Here is a 20,805-nt window from a genome sequence, read left to right as displayed (position 1 = left end):
TACATAAGGTTACATAAACACTATCTCATTCGCTTTCTCAAAACTCTCATTTAATAAAGTCGAATATTTCTCTTTTCCACTTCTGACTCAGAAGACAGACACATTTGGTATTTGCCTTGAGCAGAGCAAACTGTCATAATGGAGAGGACACTTACACATGGCTAGACAGTCAAACAACCTCGCCACGAAATCTGAACAGCTGGAATGAGAGATGTGTCAGACGTTTTTCAGTCTGTTGGTTTCATGATTGACACCTCAAGATCCATATCACAGAAAATTAACTGTATTTCTATCATAAAGAACCACACACATGCCACATTGCTAAACCATCACAGACATCCAGACTGGACACAATGTTCTGGACTTTTCCCAAGATGGCTGCCTTGGGGAAGACACAACAATGAGGTTTCCTGCTAAAATATCAGTGGAGAGTGGAGGAGCCACTCTGACTATCATAATTAGACCACTTGGCACGACGCCTACCTTAGTTTCACCCACTGAGGCTAGACAACATACTCATCTGCAGTCTGCCAGACAACACAAACTCTCTTTTAGCGGCCTAACCTATCATTAGCGCTTCTAAACAAGTACAAGATACCTAGCTAACTGTCATTCTCTGCCCATTGTTTTATATTGTGGTGTAGACACATAGCTATGAATAGGAAGGAAAGCCTATTTTAGGCAATTATAATCATCTGATCTTGTTCAGTTAGAAGTCCTGGTGCCAGCCAAATTGATGGGGCAGAATCTTTGAAGTCGGTTTTAACTCTATAAATGTATTACTAAATGTTGTGAATTTTTGATTTTAATCAGTTTTATGATCCGTGTTGTATGCAGGTTTTCCAGATCCAACTTAAGACAAAGATCCCTATCTCAATGACTTCTCTAAGGATAAATGACATCACCCAAACTCTACTAAGAGTCACTGATGTAACTGATGCATTTTTATTCACCAAGTTCGACTTGTTGCTCTGCTTCAGGGATTCTTTGTTTGAACAAGTCACCGTCTTGTAAAGCAGCGAGAGGTTTTCCTGAAGGGTTCACATTTGGTGAGTGATTGCCTGTTAACCTACATTTGAACATGTTTGGAAACCCCTGTGTTCATACCAGGAGCTTTATGCACACATTCATACGCTGATTACCTTTGACCTCTACAAACTAAACATGTGACCAACACTCCTCCTCTGTGTCAATATGTCTTCACATTCACCCGGTCATTCAACCTCTCAGACTCACTGCAATGTGACAGAAATACAATAACATATCTATATGGAACAAACATAGTGCCACTGCAAACGGGTTAAATATTTCACATTTTATTTTGTTCCTCTCATATAGCTTAACAAATTGCTCTCATGCCAGTACCAGACACGGACTGAAACACTCATACTGTTAAGTACCATGAAGTACCATTTAGAGTGGGACAGTACAGCCAATGACCGAGTCGGATATAATATATGTACATAGATTTACCCTGATGACATTACAAACATCATAAATGATTACTATGTAACATACATAATGGTATAGAATATTTCATACATTTGTTCTGCACTGTTGTCGATCAAAGGCTGTGTGTGCAGTTCATGGCCCAAAGGGAACAGATAAATAGAGAGAGCTGAAAGACAGGCTTCTGAAAAATAAGAAGCAAACATAGAATCAGTCTCTCTGGCAATTTCACCTCATTTACCATATAATTTCAAAAGAGGAGAGAGCTCCGATACACTGACCAACAAAGGGGGGGATAATCATCTGTTTAAGCGTGAAACCTAAAGGTCCTGATTACAATGACAAAGCAACATCAAACCCTGTAATTGTCCAAAGGCCATTGCATGGCAGGACTTCAGTGATGTGTTTGGACTATGTGTGATAAGTGCAACGTACAGTGGCACCACCCAATCAACTCATTCTGAAAAGCAACACACTGGTTTTCTTTCGCAAAACACTTCAGGTGAAGGTTTACTATCAAAGTGACAGAACAACAGAACAAACCTAGAGTTGGCATTTTCTGCTCATATGTTTAATATATAGGCTGTGTAACCATCAATAGGTGCTTGTTTTATTCTCTTAATGTTTTCTAAAGTGGGGTCAATCCATTAGATGTGTGTTGGTGAGGGGTTTGCAGGACTCTGTGTGCAGCAGGCCTTGAATGTGTGGTCTACTGACAGCGTGACAGCTGTATCAACACTCCAAAATGTGGCACAGACTCAGGCCGACCTACAGAAACCTCTACGCAGTCTTGTGGTTAAAACACACACAGGACTCAATGGCCGTGACACCTCAGCCAGACCAGTGTGACAGTTCATAGCATGACATGGCACCGTTCAGAATAGAGCCAGACAGACAGATCCTCAAGGACCCATAGATGTCATGAATTTATGTCCATATATATTTGTTTGTAATTCCAGAAAAGGATGAGTGAAAACAAATCACATCAATTCCATCTCTAATCCTAAACAAGTTATCATTGACGTTGTAGCTGTGATTTAGGCAACAGAAGGTGCAGTACTGGCTTTGATTTAAAGTGATAGGATAATTGCATCTTTGATTTGGGGGGTAAAGGGGTTTAAGCTGAGCCGTTTGCCTCCAGCCCTCTAACATGGTATTAATTCCATGTTTTGATTCCATCAGTAAAATATAAAAGCAGATTTGTTAGGAGAATAGGGGGAAGAATTACAGTATAGAGCACATAAAATTATATACTTGGTTAAAGAAGGGTGTCAAATTCGACAAATGTGAGGGAGTATACTTTGAGTACATAACATCACAGTCTTAACACCTCCCCGCCGAATCAGCTCATATTTCCTTTGGACAAGTCCAGTGGACGTAGAGCCAATACGACTTGCAGTCCATGTGCCATAAACTTTGATTAATTCCATCGCGTTTAGCTGAATGCTGGTCACATATTCAGAGTCCAGGCTGGCTCTGTGGAGCAGACAGTGGTTGGAGTGTTATACTCTCTGTCTTTAGAGTAGAGTCAACAAAATCAGGAAGGGATCTTTTCTGGTCAAACTGAAGCTATGCCCAACCCGCAACCACTATACAGCTCAGGCAGGCCCGTTCTGCCTCCGTCAAACTATTGCTTCACTGATTCAAAGTCATTCTGGCCAGCTGGGGTCATCTGAGTGAAGCTGAAAACACAAGTCCTTACATCCAACTCTTCAACGCAGAGTCCTCTGAGCAACGCAGCAGTTCCAGTTTTATCATCAGTCATAGATAAGATCCCCTCCTCCCTGCCTACTGGACGCACACGTACTTCTTCCACCACGACTTTGACAGCATCTTCATCTTATCGGCCGTGCTGCGGACCTTCCTCTCCCTCCGTGCTCTCCTGTCGGAATGCCGCAGCCCCACAGCGATGGCCGCGTCAAACACCTCCTTCAGGTTCTTCTGGGTCAGCGCTGAGCACTCCACGTACGTCACCGCCCCCACTTTGTCCGCCAGCGCTCTGGCGTCTTCCTCCGGCACCGGCCTCTCCCTCCGCCTCGCCAGCTCGATCAGGACCTTGACGTCTTGCCGCAGGTCGCACTGCGTGCCCACTAGCAGGATGGGCGTCAGAGGGCAGCGGCGCCGAATCTCGGGGACCCACTTCTCCCAGACGTTCTGGAAGGAGGCCGGGCTGACCACACTGAAGCAGAGAAGCAAGGCGTCGGTCCGACTGTAGCAGAAGTGGCGAAGTTTGTCAAACTCATCCTGATGGAGACGGAGAGAAGAGATATTGAGTATTGTGGTGAAGTTGGTGACTTAAGCTGTTAAGTTTGCAAAGGCAAAACCTCTACGCTAACTTTATGATTTAGAAAATCGACCAAAGAGTTCTTAAGATTTTCCATTTGGTCAAGCTCTAAATCTCTACTCTCTGATGCATTTTTTCACTTCACTTCTCACCCAAACAGACTGACTGCACACTTTGAGCAATCACCTCGTGGGTCAACACACACGAGCACCACAGAGAGTCATAGGAAAGGGAATTGCGCCAATAATCTTTCAATAACAAACTGTCTAAACAGTGTTTATACTGAGCTAGCGCATACATGAGCCCTGCCCCCTCTTTTATATCACCTAAATCTCCTAAATTAACACTTTGGAGCCACACAGCTTTGGCTAACAAGGGCCTCCCACATCCTTGAGTACACAGATTAAGGCTGGCAGAAACTCGACACAAACCTCTCTTTCTTTCCCTTAACCCTCTCCTCCCCAGCCCAGATTTCCTAATCCCCCTTTACCCAAACAGTGTTCTGTACTGGCTCCTTTTTTGAAGTGTAACTCAAATCTACAATTGCAATCAATAAAAATAAATGAAACAGCTTTAACACGTGGATTTGAGGTGCAAAAAAGTGCAGAGGCCACTTATCTACAGAGTTTCCAGTACAAGCTTTGGATTTGCTTAGAGTGTTTGCAATATGATGACGTAGGTGTATCTGCAGAACACACAGAATTATCAACATCTCTGAGTGAGCAACAACTTTGTTTATCAGCTATGTCGGCAGCTGTTATTGTTTCTCTCTAGACCCTCTCTGTCTTTCTGTCTATGCCCTCCCCCTTTCTTTCTCTCTCTCTCTCTCTCTCTCTCTCTCTTTCCCTCTCTCCCTGTCACCTCCTCTCTTGGCATAGCCCAACTGCTCTGGCACAAGTTCTCCTCTTATGAAAGTGCATCAGCACTGTAAGTGTTTGCCGACTTTTATCTGCCCATATTTGCCCAAGCTTGTCTGTGCGCATGTGTGCGTGTGTGCATGCGTGTGTGTGTGTGTGTGTGTGTGTGTGTACTGCTGTAGCACTATGTGCAGTTCACAACATGCTGGGAGGTTTTAGATGTATTAGGGGCTTGTTCAGATGTCTGTATCCACTTTACAGCCAAGTTGCCTTTAAACAAAACAAGTGGAATGCTGTGATACTGTGTAGAACTGGCAGTGCCCCTACAAACATGCTGCTCCCAGGGCAGGGTTCTGTTCAGTTTGATTACAAAACCACCGCCCATGCCCAGAGAAATAAAACCACAGTTTCACAACCTCTTCCTTCCAAGATGGTCCTGTCAATATTAAAAAGGCGAGAACTCTGCCTGGCAGGTGAAGCTCCTTGTACCACCAAGTCCTTCTTACCTCTGGAGAGAGAGAATTCAATTTCTATAACACCTTTATTTTGACATGTCCAGTTAAAAACGGAGACACTCAAGTCATGATCTTGAGAGAGAACGAGAGAGAGATGAGAGAGAGATATTCAATGCATCTCACCTCCAATCTACCCTACTTACTCTCTCTTCTCCTTCCCTGCCCCCCCCCAGCTCTGCCTATCCCATGGAGCAGCATGATTCCCAAGAGTGGCAGTAGAGCCCAGGAACTGTACTATCTCTAGACTAGTGGGCTACCGAGTCTGGGAAAAACACAAAATAACACCAAGAGGCCCATATATGGCCTTAAGGAAAACTGGAAAGCAAAAGGCAAAGGTGGGTGGACCGCAAAAGCAGACAATGTCTTTCACTGGGAAGTCATGTGGCATTTATGTGTAGAGTGAGCAGAGAAATGTGTCCATTGTGGGAATTCATTGGTGCTCAGCTTCATTCAGCCTGCAGGCGTCTGACTATTCATGTGACAGTGGTGTGCTATAGGCAGCGATGCGGTACTTCTGCTGGGAATATGGCGCTAAGTTGGGAATGTGGTGGTGTGTGTATGTGTGCATGTGTGTGTGTGTGTGTGTGTGTGTGTGTGTGTGTGTGTGTACAATGCGTTACTCACCTGTCCTGCAGTGTCACACAACTGTAGTCTAACTGGGTTTCCATCCACCTGAACTACCGCTGTGGAAAGAGAGAGAAAGACAGACAGAAAATAAGTCACAGCTGTCAACAGGACTGCAGCTATTATGCCTGCATAGCTAGCTTCCACCTGACACTTAGGGAATGAACACACACACACACACACACACCTCCCCACCAGAATATTCTCTGGAATAAACAAATGCCTGCCAGTTGAAAACACAAAGGCCCCCTGGTCAGACTCCCCCATTCTCTTTCAACTCAGACTGCCTGCTACGTCTCGCCCACCCACTCTGCCAGTTACTGTTCAGACCGTAACACTTTACTGTCGCTCATACCACTCTGTGAGCTTTGTTCTCTTTGCCCATTCCAAGTTTGTCTTATAGGGGAGGGGAAACAAAGCAGATTTTGTTTGTTCAGTGATTCCCTTCCAATACTCACTCTCTTCCAGATTGGAAAAAGTGGATGAGTCATCTCACAGTGAGTTTCATTATAGGGCCATTTATTCTTTTCAAAAGAGAGAGCACAATGCAGTCCGGCAGGCGCATGGAAACATTTACAATGCGCCTGGAGTGTATGGTCGGTCACACCACCTGATCAAAGAGTTTACTGGAACTACTCATCTAGTAGGACAGGCATCACAGCACCCCGTTTTGACAAAAGAGAGAAGAAAGAGGGAGGGAGAGAGGGAAGAGGAAAAAAAGAGGAAAAGTGAGAGAGAGCTGCCATTGTGCAATAATTTCCTAATCTCTGACATATGATACTGCTTTGATTTTCTACTCTCGGCCGAACCAAAACTCCCTGCCCCCCCTCCCATCTTCCCCTCTCACAGCTTCCCGCTCCTCTGCCCTTCTCAAAGTGCCACCTGTGGCATTGCATAACTACTCAGAAGTCAGCTTTCGAGACCAGGCTCCGATTCCGGGCACCGAGAAAATGACATCACCAGCAAGGGCCCCAACTGCACAATCCCTCTCTGTCAGGGCCGGCGAAAGACAATCTCTGCCTCAGAGCCACTGCAACAGATGTGCCCGTTCCAGTATAGAGGAGAGGGCTTGCAGGTCAAGGCTGACAACAATAGCCAGAGTTGTGCAATCCAAAACCCTACGCACTCCGCCTGCACCAGAGAGTTTCTGCCCCCTCTCTGGGAGGGTTACGCCAGCCCAGTCCCACTTCTGCGGCTGGTGTGGGTATCCAGTGAGTGTTTTATGGTGTTTTTACTTGCCAGTGTGTCAGTTTTACTGTGCATCAATGTAATGTCAGAGAAATAGGCCTGACTAAGTTTATGAAAAAAAGCAGAGTATGCTGACATTATTTGTGTAGGTGTACTTGCAGGACAGAGGGTCAAGTATGTCTTAGTAATGTGAGACATTGGTAAATAAATATAAAATAGATATATTTTATGTTGTGTACATCTGCACCGTCAGCCTATGCTCTTGCGTCCTGTACTGTGACATTTTGATGTCAACTGCAAATGAGCTTATAGTGTGATTGTTTCATCAGATACTCCCAACAGTCACGAACAGCTTCCTATGGAGGAAGTTTTTCAAAGTTTTTTAAAGAAAAGTTCAAGCGTGATTTCCTAGATGGGTTAAAGTAGAAATGTGATAATGACGCAATAAAGCTGATCAACAGGTTTTGTTTTTAGGTCGTGTCAACAATTGTCAGTTCAAACAAGTGCCCCTCTTGAAGGATTTCTGCCTTGCTTTATTTTTCACTAAACAAAGCTTGCTGGGAACAGGGTGGTAGTTTGGAAAATGGAACCACGCCAAATGGAAACCTGGCTACAACAGGGAGGATAATTCATGTACATTAATACGGACTGAAGACAGATAATAGGAAACATAAACACATCTATCATAACAGTGGAATCATGCAGGAAATGGCAGAATGGGTGGGTCCTCTCACAAGAAGTGAGGTTCACAGTACATGATGTTTAGTCAGATGGGTGTGATAGCTAGACAGGTATAGACACAACAAATTGATTGACGTCTGAACTGTATAATCTAGATTAGTGGTTCTCAATGTGGCGTTCAGGGACCCTGGGGGTCCTTGAGGGGATTCTATGGGTTCCCCAGCAAAAAGAGCAATACTTTAATTTCTTTATAATTCAGCAGAGTTTATCCCAGTTAGAATGAGTTCCTCCTTTACTAGTATCTCCCCTTGTACATTTTATACAGTTTTACAATTCAATACTTAATCAACAACAACATGGGGGTCCCTGGGACAAAATCTTATCAAAAATGGGGGTCAGTAGCATGAAAACGTGTGAGATCTAATGAAACCATATTGTTAATTGTATAGGGTTTTCTTTTCCGTGAACAACTAAGTGCATGCTTAAAATGCATTAAATATCTAAATATCCTAAACGCAATATCTTGGGGTGACATTGCCTACCCGAAAAGTCATCAAATGCAGTCGGGACGTATTTGGTTGGATAGCCGTTCGTCGTGTAGCTGACCACCAGACTGGTTTTCCCCACCGCTCCATCGCCGAGGAGGACGCACTTCAGCAGCCGCTCCTGAGTCTGTCCGGGCCGGGTCGGTTTGGGGTTGTGCGGGGGCACCGGAGGGGCCATCGATTTGCCGTAATCCATGGGGACTGGAGGTGACATTCAATCAATCAGCACTGTACCGACGCGTATACGCTGCCCTTGAGGGGGAGATGAAGGACCCACCATGAGAATATGTTTTCCCTCTACAAGAGGTTTGTCAAAGCTTATGACTGCAGACAGGCTCGTGCGTAAAACCTGCGGATCCCCTCTTGTCCTGAGCGCTGCTAGTCCTTGTGGCAGATTACCATCCCGACCTCGGCTCGGAGCTCTACAGTCTACGGGTTACAACGTGGAGGCGGGTCCAATGCATTATATCCTCAAATTGATTTGACTAATCCCGCCCCCTTCACTTCACCGCCCAAAAGTGTAGGTTTGAGTATATGTTCCTAAAAACGTGTGAATTGATCAATGTTTTTTCTTCCCCAGATATAATTGAGAAAGCATCTAATTGATTACTAATGAGTTGCTGGGCCTTGTAAGTAGAATAGAATAGAATAGAATAGAATAGACCTCTTAACTCTAAGGCACCTATTTACCCATTATACATTTATCAGTCTCTACTACACGGTGTTTCATTTAGGCCAGCTACTGGTGAAATGGCATATTGCCAACTATGAGTTCAGAGTGGTGTGACCCTATGGAGGCAAGTCTAGACTTGTACTCTCCATTAGGTAGACAACTTTGAATGTCCATTTTGAACATGACATATAAAGCTCTGAAATTTCAAACCCAGTCAGACCTCATGGCCTACTTTTACGTGGAGCCAGTTTAAGCCTAGAGGTAGCCTACAGCCAGCAGCCAAGCACTAAATTTGAGAAATGGCCTCGCATGTCCAGTCTACTCTGTATGTTCTGATTCATTACCGCTGATTCTCTCCACAGGATCCAAAGAAACATCAATTAGGTGGAATTTGTAAAAAGAAAATTGCAAAGTTACAGTAAGAGTCCCTGTGATAGTTGTTGGAGCCATCAAGTGGCTGAGATGATCTTGTCTCATCTATCATAAACTGGACAGTGGGAATAAAGAGGTGAGGGAAGTGATGGCTTGACTTTTGTCGCCCCCTTGTGGTAGAAATTAGGAGGATTATGAGAATGCAAGAGCACAGGGAGAATCTATCCAGCCACAGACACTTTATACTTATATTAACTTAATTCCTTCTATCTATCTATCTATCTATCTATCTATCTATCTATCTATCTATCTATCTATCTATCTATCCATCTATCCATCCATCTATCTATCTATCTATCTATCTATCTATCCATCTATCCATCTATCTATCCATCTATCTATCTATCTATCTATCTATCTATCTATCTATCTATCTATCTATCTATCTATCTATCTATCTATCTATCATCTGGCAAAAGAAGACACACTATATTGGTTTTAGTTTTTTCAAAATGTTTATTTCCCCCCAAGATCTCCTATTATTGCAAGATTAAAAGTCTGGGTCAAGTCTTGATTTATTTTCAAGAATACAAAATAAAAATAATCAATGCAACACTATAAGTAATGACTGTGGTTCACTTGAAATTTGTTAAAACGTACTTTCCTGTTTTTGATTCCACTTCTTCCTCCCAGCCACAATCTTTCACCCACACAGCACATATAAAAACCTAAACATATCATAGTCTAGACTTGATGATGATGAAATGATGAGCCTGACCAGATTAACAGAATAATCCAGAATTTTGTGTAATATGATTTGACGAGATAGGTGTCAGTGATTTTGTCATTTTGGTGAAATATGTGTTTGGGTGCATCATTCAAAAAATGCCTCTCATTTCACAGCCATCTCCATTCTCTTCAGTTAGGGTTCAAATACAACTCAAATCCAAGACGATTAGGGATAAATAAATGACAGTGGCTGTTACAACTATGGACAAATTTATATGCATCAATACAGAAAACTGCTACAGGAGGCCAGTGTGTGCAACTAGGTACAATTCTAGGCAGCAGAGAATGTGTAAGGCTAACAGGCCGTAGTGTTTGTTCGTCATATGCTTGGATCGTGTCCGTGTCTGTTAACATAACAAGGCTTTCATTGCAGGACACAGTCAAATCATACAATAATAAGGCATAGGAAACAGACACATTTTGGTGAGGGCTTTTAAAGCAACTGTAGAACTGGGAAATATGGATTTCAGTTGCAGAGTATCCTGAATCATTTATTATTCCTAAAACCGGTATACGTGTCATTCTATGGAGATACCTGGTCATGGTACACAGGTACTGTTACACAAGTATTATACAGCATAAAAAACACCATTCTCAGGCAATGGTCAGGTAAATATGAGAAGTGGTCTGTTATGGGAAGAGAAATTGCTGTAAGCGGTTGTCTAGTAAGTACTGTAAATCAGATCATGCACTATAACCTGTGGTTAGAAAGGCACCGGCTGTATTTCACTCCCACGTTCCTCTACACGCTTCCTCCCAGGCTGGAGAGAACACATTAGGGGCCAGGAGGGGACGTCTGTTTGAAATCTGAGGTTAACTTTATGATCTTCCATCTGATCCTCAATTTACACTTCAGCTCCATCGATACCTTAAGCAACATACATCTACTGTATCGAGCAGCCTGTTTCTGATGCTCAGTCAATGGGAAACTGGGTGTAATGTAATTTCATTCCATTTATGATACATTATAATCAGAATTATTCCTGTAAACTATCCCTATTAAGTCTTGTCATTTGTCTTTCTGAATATTCTGTTTCAAACTCTACATCTACGCCACTGAATGAGGGTCAATCTGCAGCACCTAGCGGTGTAAGCAGTGTGGTGAGATGACAAAAAACTGAGAAAACTCAGACAGGAACATAAATGAACATGAATGATTGTGTTGACAAAAAGAAACAGAACATTTGTAAATTAAAGAACAAATGTGATTTTAATAGCTTGTAGGTAACAGTTTCAGTTCAGCGAGCTGCATGTCAGAAATCACGCACGCATACACATGCACACACACACAAACACACTCATACACTTGCAAACACACAAATAAACGGTCATGAAAATGAATATGCATTCAAAAATGTGCATGTGGTCTTGCATGGACACATGCATCCTGATTGCAAGTTTTTATGCTGCCATGAATAATGACGACCCCTGGTTGGTTGACCTCTAACCTTTGCCTCTGGGATGACTTTGCTGTCTTTTCTGTACAGAAACTCATGAGCTCCATTCCTGTTGAACTGTGGCCTGCTCACAACTCTAAATCACCTCATCAAGTAGAGTCTTGCTTCCCCTTTCCAGGTGTCTAGCTGTCAGTATGGGGAACCCACAGGTTTCTTATCTACAGAGCTTCCCATTCCTGGTCTTTGTACCTCATTTGGATTGCAGCTGTCAATTTCTATTGTTTTTTTAGATAATAAAAACATTGTGTGATCATTTCCAAAGACAGCCAGACATGACGAGCTGTGTCGTTAAATCTTTCATCAGGACATCTCTGACAGTAGCAGCAAGACTCTCATCCAGGATTCATACACCTTGATTTCATCGCCTTAAGAACTAAACCAACCCCGATCTCCAACCCCCATACCTTACATACAGTTAGAGTATAAAGTACCATGCTTAAGCCCCATCATAATCCCTAATAAGTAACCTCCCTTCCCTTCCCCAGTCTCTGGAGCTCTGTTCTCTGGAGCTCTGAGCACAGACCGCTGGGTAAGACATCTGAGTGACAGCCTGTAACTCTGGTATCTATTCTCCTCTTCACCCCTTCTTTAAGTTCTTGTCCATGTGTGTTTACTGGGTTTTGGGTTTGGCTCCACCAGGGGTTGGGTCAGGGGGAGGGCCGCCACCCTGGGCCATTCTTCGCAGACTGTAGAAGAGAGAGAGAGAGGGGGTGGTGGTTATTGTTACTGCAGGTCAACAAACTCTTGATAGAGTATCAGTTGAGAACAAATAGCCTCAATGGAAAAATACCAGTAGAACTCTGTCGATGGCACCCTTGTGCCAGTAGATGGCGCCATACTCACATGTCCTTGATGTTGTCAAATTGGGCCTGGATCTTTGCAAAGGAGAGGTCCACCTGTTCCTGTAACATTAGAGAAAGGCCAAGAAAACAGAGATTTGTGGACATGCAACTGAAACAACAGTGAAAATAAGAAAACAAAGGATTTATTGAAGGTGATACGTTTACAAGGATTTACCTGGCGTTGTCTGTAGAAAAGTGGTAGAGAAAAGAGGGCGATCACACCTGGAGAGGAAGGGAAAGAGAGAAAAATAGAAGCGTTAATATGTATTTGACAAAACATGACAACCATACAGTAACTCAATGAGTTCCATATTTCCTGCAGTGATATCTGATCTGTTCCTTACCGATGATGAGCAGAGTAAGGCCATTGCACAGATCTCCCAAGAACGTCACCAGATACATCAGAGCCAGGAACTAAGAACAGGAAAAGAGAAACAGAAGAACAGCTGCAGAACGTTAGCTGAACTCCCATCAACAATCCCTGCAGATGTGAAAAGCGCCCTACAGCTCTGTTCCATGTTGTTTTAATGTCATTTTCTAAGTGAATAAGACACATAAGCAGTTGGAGTCAGCATGCTCTACTGCATGTCTGTGTTACTGCATAATATGGTATACCTGTATAATAATACTGCATAATACTGTATTCTAATAATACTCTATTCATAACTCTGTATTCTCCAATATCTGAAAAAAATGCCTTGAAAAAAAATGATTGTATTTTCCATGGTGATCCATGATGAAGAACAGAAAGTTTGTAGCTCCAAAGGCTTGACTACCAATACGGGTTTGGGTGTTTCCCCTTATATCTCACAGTGTCCCGTACAGTGACAGAGTGCTGTCCTGAAACGGGACACCCCTCTCTCAGATGGAACGAGACTCCGGCTTATCCCCAGCCTCTCTGGGCAGAGCCACCTGTGTGTCATGTCACATACCGGCCAGGTCAGGGTTGAGACTGGGAGGTCCTGAGACTTAGGGGCTCAGACACGAGGTGATGCAGGCAACTCACACTGACTCACCAGTTAAATAAATGTGCTAAGTCTGTCTGGTCACATACTGCTGCTGTTAGCCACTGAAATACATTTATATGGTACAATTAGTATGTACATATTGTATACGGTTTGTATATACTTTTGAGTATGCACTGCACTATTACTATTATACATTATTATACGTATTAGTATCGCTTTATCTATACACTTTTCATAGGTACAATTAGTATTGGTCCCGAAAAGGAATACACAAGGAGAGAATATGAATTAATGTATTAGTATTGGTATGAGTACATTATGATCAAATATCCTTCTGACTGTTCAAGAAATGAATTGTGTCTTCATGCCACAGTATGCTGATTGACAACTACAGGACCTTCTGACTCAGCTTGCAGAGAAATAATGATCATCCGAAGTTACGTAACATTTCAAATAAGCACTATGCAGCAAAGGGTATGCTGTCAGTCAATGGAGCGCAAATTGTGCTGCGCATAGCATTAGTGGGGAAAGATGCTTCACTGGTGACATCATGCAATACTGACATAGACTCACTTAGGCCTGAAAACCATTGAGATAACGTCATATGTCTGTTCCTTTCCTAGCAACAGAGGCATTCTCATAGGCTGCATAAATAGCACAGACGAGAAAATAACGGCAAATTAACTTTGTTTTTTTGTGATTTCTTCCGCGGGAACCACTTCAAATTAGCTTTGAATGGAATTTTCCATCGGGAATGCATTCTACATGATTACCGAAAGTATGTCATTGAGGATGACAGTTGCCGTCAGTGATATCGCCCTTATTTAGGAGCAGAGTCTTCAGCTCTGAGCTAAAATAATGAGGGTGACTGTCGGCATGGCAATGCTGTCATCTCCAGTGAACGAGGGAGCGGGGATGATGGCGGGAGGAAGATGACAGATGATGGGAGTGAAATGGAAGGATGGAGCGATGTCTGCGGTAATGACAGAGGGGGAGGGGGTCCTGACAGCCGGAGGTTAGGGTGAAGTAAATCCCGAAGGACAGGAGAACTTCTTGTGAACTTGACATTAGATGAAATTCACAAAACAAAGGAGGGTAGTGGTAGATTAAGAGAGTAGGACCTGACCTAGCCAGAAAGATAGGGGGAGACTAAACATTTCTTGATCTATTGTGTAAATAGAGCCCTTATAAACAGCACATACACACACACACACACACACACCACAATCAAATAACGAAAAACAAATAATGATCTGAATACTAACAAGCTCAAAAGTAGGTTAGCTCACCTTGAGAGAGTCGAAGAGGTTTCCAACACAGAAGAGTCTCTTGAGAGTGTCAGCGGCAGACAAGGCCATAACAATGGCTTTCTGCATGTAGTGGTCAGCCTGCTCCCCACTGAGACTGATATCCAGGTCCAGGTACGTCCTGAGAGATGGCAGGACAATGGAGAGGAGGAGGGTAAATGGGTAAATAGGAAAGCAATGTTTCAAATATTGACGATGAACAGGAACATTTGGTTCTTTTCCTCCTCTATCCTTATCCAGCTGTATGTATTTTCCATTGTCTGTTCTTCCTTGTGTCATCCTTCCTTTACTTTTGACCAAATAATGATTCTTAATAAGCGAGCGGCTTTATGTTTTTATCTTTAATTGGCTGCATACCAAATATAAACCCTGCTTTGTCACCACATGTCGAGTCCAGGGGGCAAAGCGTCTTGGCTTTTCAATTTACTGGGTCACCTCCAGATTGGTTTATGCCACGCTATTATAATTTGATGAATAAGGGAGAGATATCATCAATCAAACCATAGTGTTAAAATCAGTACAAGAACTGTAGCTGGTTATTTATTACAGATGAATTAACTGCAGCAAAGGGCAATAAAGTGCCTGCTTGAAGGCATCAACCATTTTTCTTACAAATTTAAAGACAAAGCAAAAAATAAAAATAGAAATAATTAAGGAATTATATGCACTTTCAGAAAAACTGTGTTAAAACACACACATATGCATTCTCTCTCTCTCTCTCTCTCTCTCTCTCTCTCTCTCTCTCTCTCTCTCTCTCACACACACACACACACACACACACACACACACACACACACTGATACAGCATGCTGTTATTACCTCAAGAAGACCCATTATCTCAATGATACAACTGCCTAAACCTCCATCATTAATAATCGCCATCACCACCATCATTAATAATAATTTTGAGTGATATATTATTTCATGTAAGCAAGAATAAACAATAGGTGAATTTTAAAACGCAGTGTATCTTCATAAACACATAAAGAGAGTAGAGAGTGGACTGGGTGGGTTGTTCTTTGGCTGAATGAACTGATTTGCTCACTTGGGAAAGCATTCATGCGCTGTGACTGAATGAGCTGAATCCAACTCTTGTTATTCTGTATTTTTTCTCTCCCCTGTCGTTTCTACCCTTCACTGTGTTGTCTGAAAAGCTGAAGGACTGCCCACTTATTTCTTCAAAAAATAACACAATAAGTGTGGCAACTCACTTGAAGGGGTGTTGTCCGTCACCCCAGCTGAGGATGTGGAGGACTTGGTAGTAGATGCGTACTGAGATGGTGAAGCACATGATGGCCAGGGAGAGCGTGGAGACCACAGTGATGATGCTGAGCTGGAACAGGGACAGCAGGCCTACCACCAGCCCCGTTAGCACCATGCCCGTCCGCTCCGTGTCTTTCCAATAGATCAGGTCCATCACTGAAGGAGGGAGGGGTTGGAGTGGAGGGTAGGGAGGAAGAATGAGGGGTAAGGTGGTAGAAGGAGAGGGCAAGAGGAAAGAGAAAAGAGGGGTGGCAGCAGGTGTGAAGGAGTGAGGGAGAATGGGAAGAGAGGAAAAGCATGTAGGTGAGCAACAGTGGAGAAGACAGAAAAACAAGAAGAAAACAGCAAGAGAAAATGTATATTTGGTTGTTTAGACTGTATATCGATTTAATCGTTTACATCATTCCCAATCAACAAACTTTTAGTACCAAATAGTCCCAAAAGAGATACAGATAGAGGAGTTTAAAGATCACAGACAAGCTGCTGCCCAGCATTCATCAAGGAGATGTTCGACTTGTACGCAGCTGACAGCAGAGGAAGCTGAGGATGTAGAGAGTTACCGCCTCCTGCCCGTTTTTGCTTCAGTGGTTCTTGACAGAACACCTACAGCACCATCAGTCAGTCTCTGTTTGGCTCTGCCTCCTCAGCACAGACCCAAAGGTCTTTCAGAAGGGAGGCAGGAAAAGTTAAGGTGGGGGACAGGAAGGGGGAGGGAGGCCATGGAAGTGGTAGGGGGAGATGTGGGGGAGAGGGGTTTCCAGCCTCCAGCGTGACACACGGACACACCCACCCACACACACACACACACACACACACACACACAGGAGCTACGTGGCTTTGGCCTGAGCTAAATTTAGTCCTGAGATGAAAGAAGGAAGCAAGGGATAGAAGAGAAGGAGGGGGGACCCTGAATTTAAATGTTGCCTCTCATAGCACCTGCTGACAGACTTCAGGCCGTCAGCAGCCCCTTTTCCTCACCCTGTTGGTTTCCCTCTCTGTCACCCAGCAACAGCCACCGTGGTAACTGAGGCGTCTTAGAGCCAAGAAGGGCATCACTCTGATCTCCATTTGTAGCCTTGATTGAATTGATTATATTCTGCCATCTAATTTTATTTGGCACCATATTCTTTCTCTCTATGCAAACAATACCATTACTGATATCATCACAAATGACCGTTTTTGATGTTGGCACAGCTATGACTCAACCAACTGAACTACCTCATAAAAATGGCATTTTATAGTACAGAGACCCTAATTTTAACTGTTTCTGTATCATGTAACTATGGGGTATGACGGAGCTACACAGTATGTTGACGTGATTTCTCATATTACAGTAAATGACAACAATGGCATTCAGTCTGGCCAGTGTTAATGCCCTGGTGCTGCACTGTCATGGCAGCCAGGCAGCTCTTTGTGCCCAGTATTCATTGCCTGTCAGTGAATGGCTAAGCCTCTTTGAATAGAGTGCACTGACAGCAGGTGGGTTATTTATAAACATCACTGCACACGATTAATACCCACAATGCCCCTAGCACACACCTGTCCATTATCATAATAGGATGCATGCAGTAACTGACAAGCCTGTTGTGTTTGTTTGTGTTGCTGTCATTTTGAGACATTGGCCAGGACATCTCAGGGTTATTCTGCTTATAATTCAATATAATAATAAAAGACCGACAGAGAGAAAGCACAGTTACAGTGTTGACAGCATCTTCTCTTTGGATAATGTCAATGCTAAACAAAGCGCACATGGGAGATCCTGCAGTATATAAAGATGTAGCCATGGTACCGCAGCTGTATCAACAGCCTGCATTTATCCTTTGGTCCCTCAGGATTTTTGTGGGGTGGAGCAACAGTGCAGCAGCACTGCAGCCTGCATGTAAAAAGTGGGACATCTACTATGGCTACATTTGTAATAATAATGTCTTTATCCAAGAAATCTCTGTAGGAGTTGGATGTAATGTACAGTTGAACAAAAAGTAAACATTTTGTGGCTGTAAGAGAGAAAAGAGCATAGTAAATAGTACAGTTTGAAAGTAAAAAAATAATTAATGGCTCAACCACATCCACTACAAAGGTCCACTGGGCTAAGACAGCTGGACATACTCTACACCCAAACTTACGTACTCTAAAGAGGAAGCACTCTTTTCACTGTACTACTCCTATATCAACCATGTTGATTAGCAATTGAGGGAGTGATTGCACGAATGAATGAACGGAGCAATCAATCAACCAATCTACTAATCAACCACCCAACCAACCAACCAATCAATAACAACATAACATAAATCATATGAATCAGGTACCACTTACTACTCACCCAGCCTGACCTTGTCTCATTCCCACACATAAACATCCATTTCATCCAAACACAAGCCAGTCCAGTCAGATGAGTCCAGGGAGTCTCATAGTACTACACTCTGAAATGCCTCTGGTCATGCCAGCTCTTCAGTCTAAAGAGGAAATACTAAAATGTTACAGAAACCAGCTGGCCAAGCAATTACACACTACTACAACGATCTCCACAACACAACATTAATTATCATTAAACTGAGGGCGATTCATGATGCTCATTTGAATGGCCAGAGTTAATTAAACCAGTGCCACTGATACTCAAAATCAAAGGCCGAATGTCCAAACATCCATCTCCATCTAAAGCTCATCAATGAAAAGCCAAACATACCTCTAGCTGCTTGAAGCTGCTATCTCCAGGGAGTCTGCAGTTTGTTAAGTGATCAAAGAGCAGAGAAACTCCCTCAGTCCCCTCCTTCAGCCCCTTGACAGTCAGACTCTTCTGTTCGACTGTCACAAGGACTATACCAAAGATACAATGCTAAATACTCCGCTACTACAGACTAAAAGTGGTGTCACACCCCTTCAGACTTGAATTTGTACGCACCCTCAGCCTTCCCTCCTGCCCGCTGCTCACTGAAATCAAACACTGCTCTTTGCAGTAGTTGACTGTCAGCTCACATCAAATGAGCTGTTACAGACAGCGAGCAAATGCCCATGCAGAGTCTAGGTAGGCTGACACCACTGTCTCAAATTATCTCCTTTTCTCTTTAAGCCAAAGGTCTCACCTTTGCTGGCCATTTTGGTTGCTGCTCCGGTGTTCCCCCTCTTGCCCTCTCTCTCTCTCTCTCTCTCTCTCTCTCTCCCTCTCCCTCTCTCTATCTGTCCCTCTGACAGCTCCCCCTTGCCCCTCTGAGCTGTTTTTGGCCACCCAATGCTCGGTCAGCAGTCCGCAGTCCTGACAGCCCAAAATAATCTAGTCCGCAGCCCCACCCCCTTCAAGACTCCCAAAGACTCACACATAGAGAGATTATTTACAATAATCAATGTCAAACAATACTTTTAAAATCACTGGGTCTTAGTCACTTTAAAGCAAATATCCAGTCTAAAACAGAATTAACGTACGGTATTCCTTTAAACTTGGATAAGGCAGTATAGATCTGTGTACATGTACACAGATCTAGGTCTGTTCCAGCGTGAGAAACAAGAGAACCAGTACTTATATTCTGTTACATCACCCAGCTGTAACTTTCCTGTGCCTGCACCATTGATGTTGAATAAGGGAGTGATTGAAATTGTGTTGTTTATTCAAGGTGATTTTCCAGCGATATGGGTATGTTTTCTGGTTAGGAATTGTTAATCCTACTCCAAAATAAAGCTAATTTAATTGTGAAAGTTCAAAAGTACAAGTAAGTTTCCCATTTACTGTCAGCTGAGAAAGTACTGCTTGAGGACTACAGTCATGTTTTTTTTTTTATTTCTAGATTTGGAAGAGTTACTTATGTTCCCAAATATTGGCCGAACTGTCCATTCACCCAGAAACTGACATCGGCATGCAGTAAACTACAGCTGAACCAACAAGTAGATGATAAAACCAAATGAAATATGGTGCTACTCCCCATTTGGATACATTAGATGGCATGTTTAGTAGTTATTCAGGACACCCTGAACTCTCTGTCATCGGCCCGACTACACATTCATCATCACACAGTCTGAGGGTGGAATGTGGATCTAGCCCCCATCCACTAAAATAAGACCGGGCTCCACTCTGAGTGACGTTCCACTTAAAGTGCCATCAGTATCAATTTGGAAGATAGGATAGATTTAATCGCTCTTTCGCTTTCTTTTCTCTCGTTTTCTCTCCTGCTCTCTCTCCCTTTCTCTCTCTCAGTGCCAACAAATAAGCCAACTACTTCCACAGTCCTGCATACACAGGCTCTGCACACTGGCACACACACCTGTCTGTCTTCCTCTCTCTGTGTTAAAAGGAGATAAAGTCTGACATCAGCGGTGATGGTGTGTGTCCAAACCGTCAGCCACTGCCAGGAACGCTTTCCCGACAATTAGCCCATCATTCCTGAAATCCCAAGAGAAGGTTACCATGGAGACACAATCGAACACTCGGGACTTCCGGGGGGTTCTGCGGAATATCTATTCTGGGCGCCATGCTGGCTCTTGAAGGTCCTTTGTGAAGGCGAAATGTGATATTTTCTTTATTTCAAGTATTGATTAGGGAATTGACTGACAGCAACATGGCGAAGGCAGAGAGACGGAGGGATAGAGGTCAAAAGAGGGAGAAGATATGTTTAAAGATACATAGGGGTAAATTCTCAAATTATTGATCAGGCCTGTTATAACCCAATACTATCCCATCTGTGGATTTACAGTGCTACTGTACCTGCTATGTGGGTGCATACTGTTGGGTCCTCTGATAGGTTAAGTGCTGAAAACCAGTGTTCGCTGACCAGCTGTTCCTGAGTGTCTAGACCAATCGTAGTGGGGGAAGCGGATGTGGGCTCTCCTTTGAGCCCGCCTCTAGGTCGCACAGATGTGAGCAGCTTGACTGAAATGGTTTCCATGGTGACGGGGGACTCTGGCTCAGGCGGCGGTGAGGCTGCTGCTGCCGGGAAAGGGAACATGATGTCACTATCTCGATGACATCACCTCTGACTTCCTCTTGTTGCACATGCTCAGCCTGA

General features: G+C 43.4%; 2 protein-coding genes across 4 annotated transcripts; both read right to left on the bottom strand.

The window, feature by feature from the left end:
• Nucleotides 1-810: 810 nt before the first annotated feature.
• On the bottom strand, nt 811-8,558 carry rhoub (ras homolog family member Ub). The gene is made up of 3 exons (XM_071524238.1): nt 8,141-8,558; nt 5,730-5,788; nt 811-3,693 (listed from the first exon to the last, which is right to left on the bottom strand). The coding sequence occupies exons 1-3, from the start codon at nt 8,355-8,357 to the stop codon at nt 3,238-3,240; spliced, it is 732 nt and encodes a 243-aa protein (XP_071380339.1). The 5' UTR covers nt 8,358-8,558; the 3' UTR covers nt 811-3,237.
• Nucleotides 8,559-11,199: 2,641 nt separating this feature from the next.
• On the bottom strand, nt 11,200-18,993 carry rtn2a (reticulon 2a). Of its 3 annotated transcripts, none has more exons than XM_071524242.1 (7): nt 18,895-18,993; nt 15,763-15,970; nt 14,534-14,672; nt 12,621-12,690; nt 12,452-12,498; nt 12,278-12,336; nt 11,200-12,120 (listed from the first exon to the last, which is right to left on the bottom strand). In XM_071524242.1, exons 1-7 carry the CDS (start codon nt 18,905-18,907, stop codon nt 12,045-12,047), a joined length of 612 nt encoding a protein of 203 aa, XP_071380343.1. In that variant the 5' UTR covers nt 18,908-18,993; the 3' UTR covers nt 11,200-12,044. The 3 variants fall into 3 exon arrangements, with proteins under 3 accessions (XP_071380343.1, XP_071380344.1, XP_071380345.1); XM_071524243.1 differs by lacking the exon at nt 18,895-18,993 and adding an exon at nt 18,135-18,227; XM_071524244.1 differs by lacking the exon at nt 18,895-18,993 and having other exon boundaries at nt 15,763-15,977.
• Nucleotides 18,994-20,805: the final 1,812 nt, after the last annotated feature.

Source organism: Centroberyx affinis, unplaced genomic scaffold (assembly GCF_046629955.1).
Source record: "Centroberyx affinis isolate AG114_WGS23_722 - 3 ecotype Tasmania unplaced genomic scaffold, CSIRO-AGI_Caff_v1 ptg001169l_1, whole genome shotgun sequence".
Classification (NCBI taxonomy): domain Eukaryota; kingdom Metazoa; phylum Chordata; class Actinopteri; order Beryciformes; family Berycidae; genus Centroberyx; species Centroberyx affinis.
Note: the sequence above shows the minus strand (reverse complement) of the source record. Positions and strands in the feature narration are given on the sequence as shown.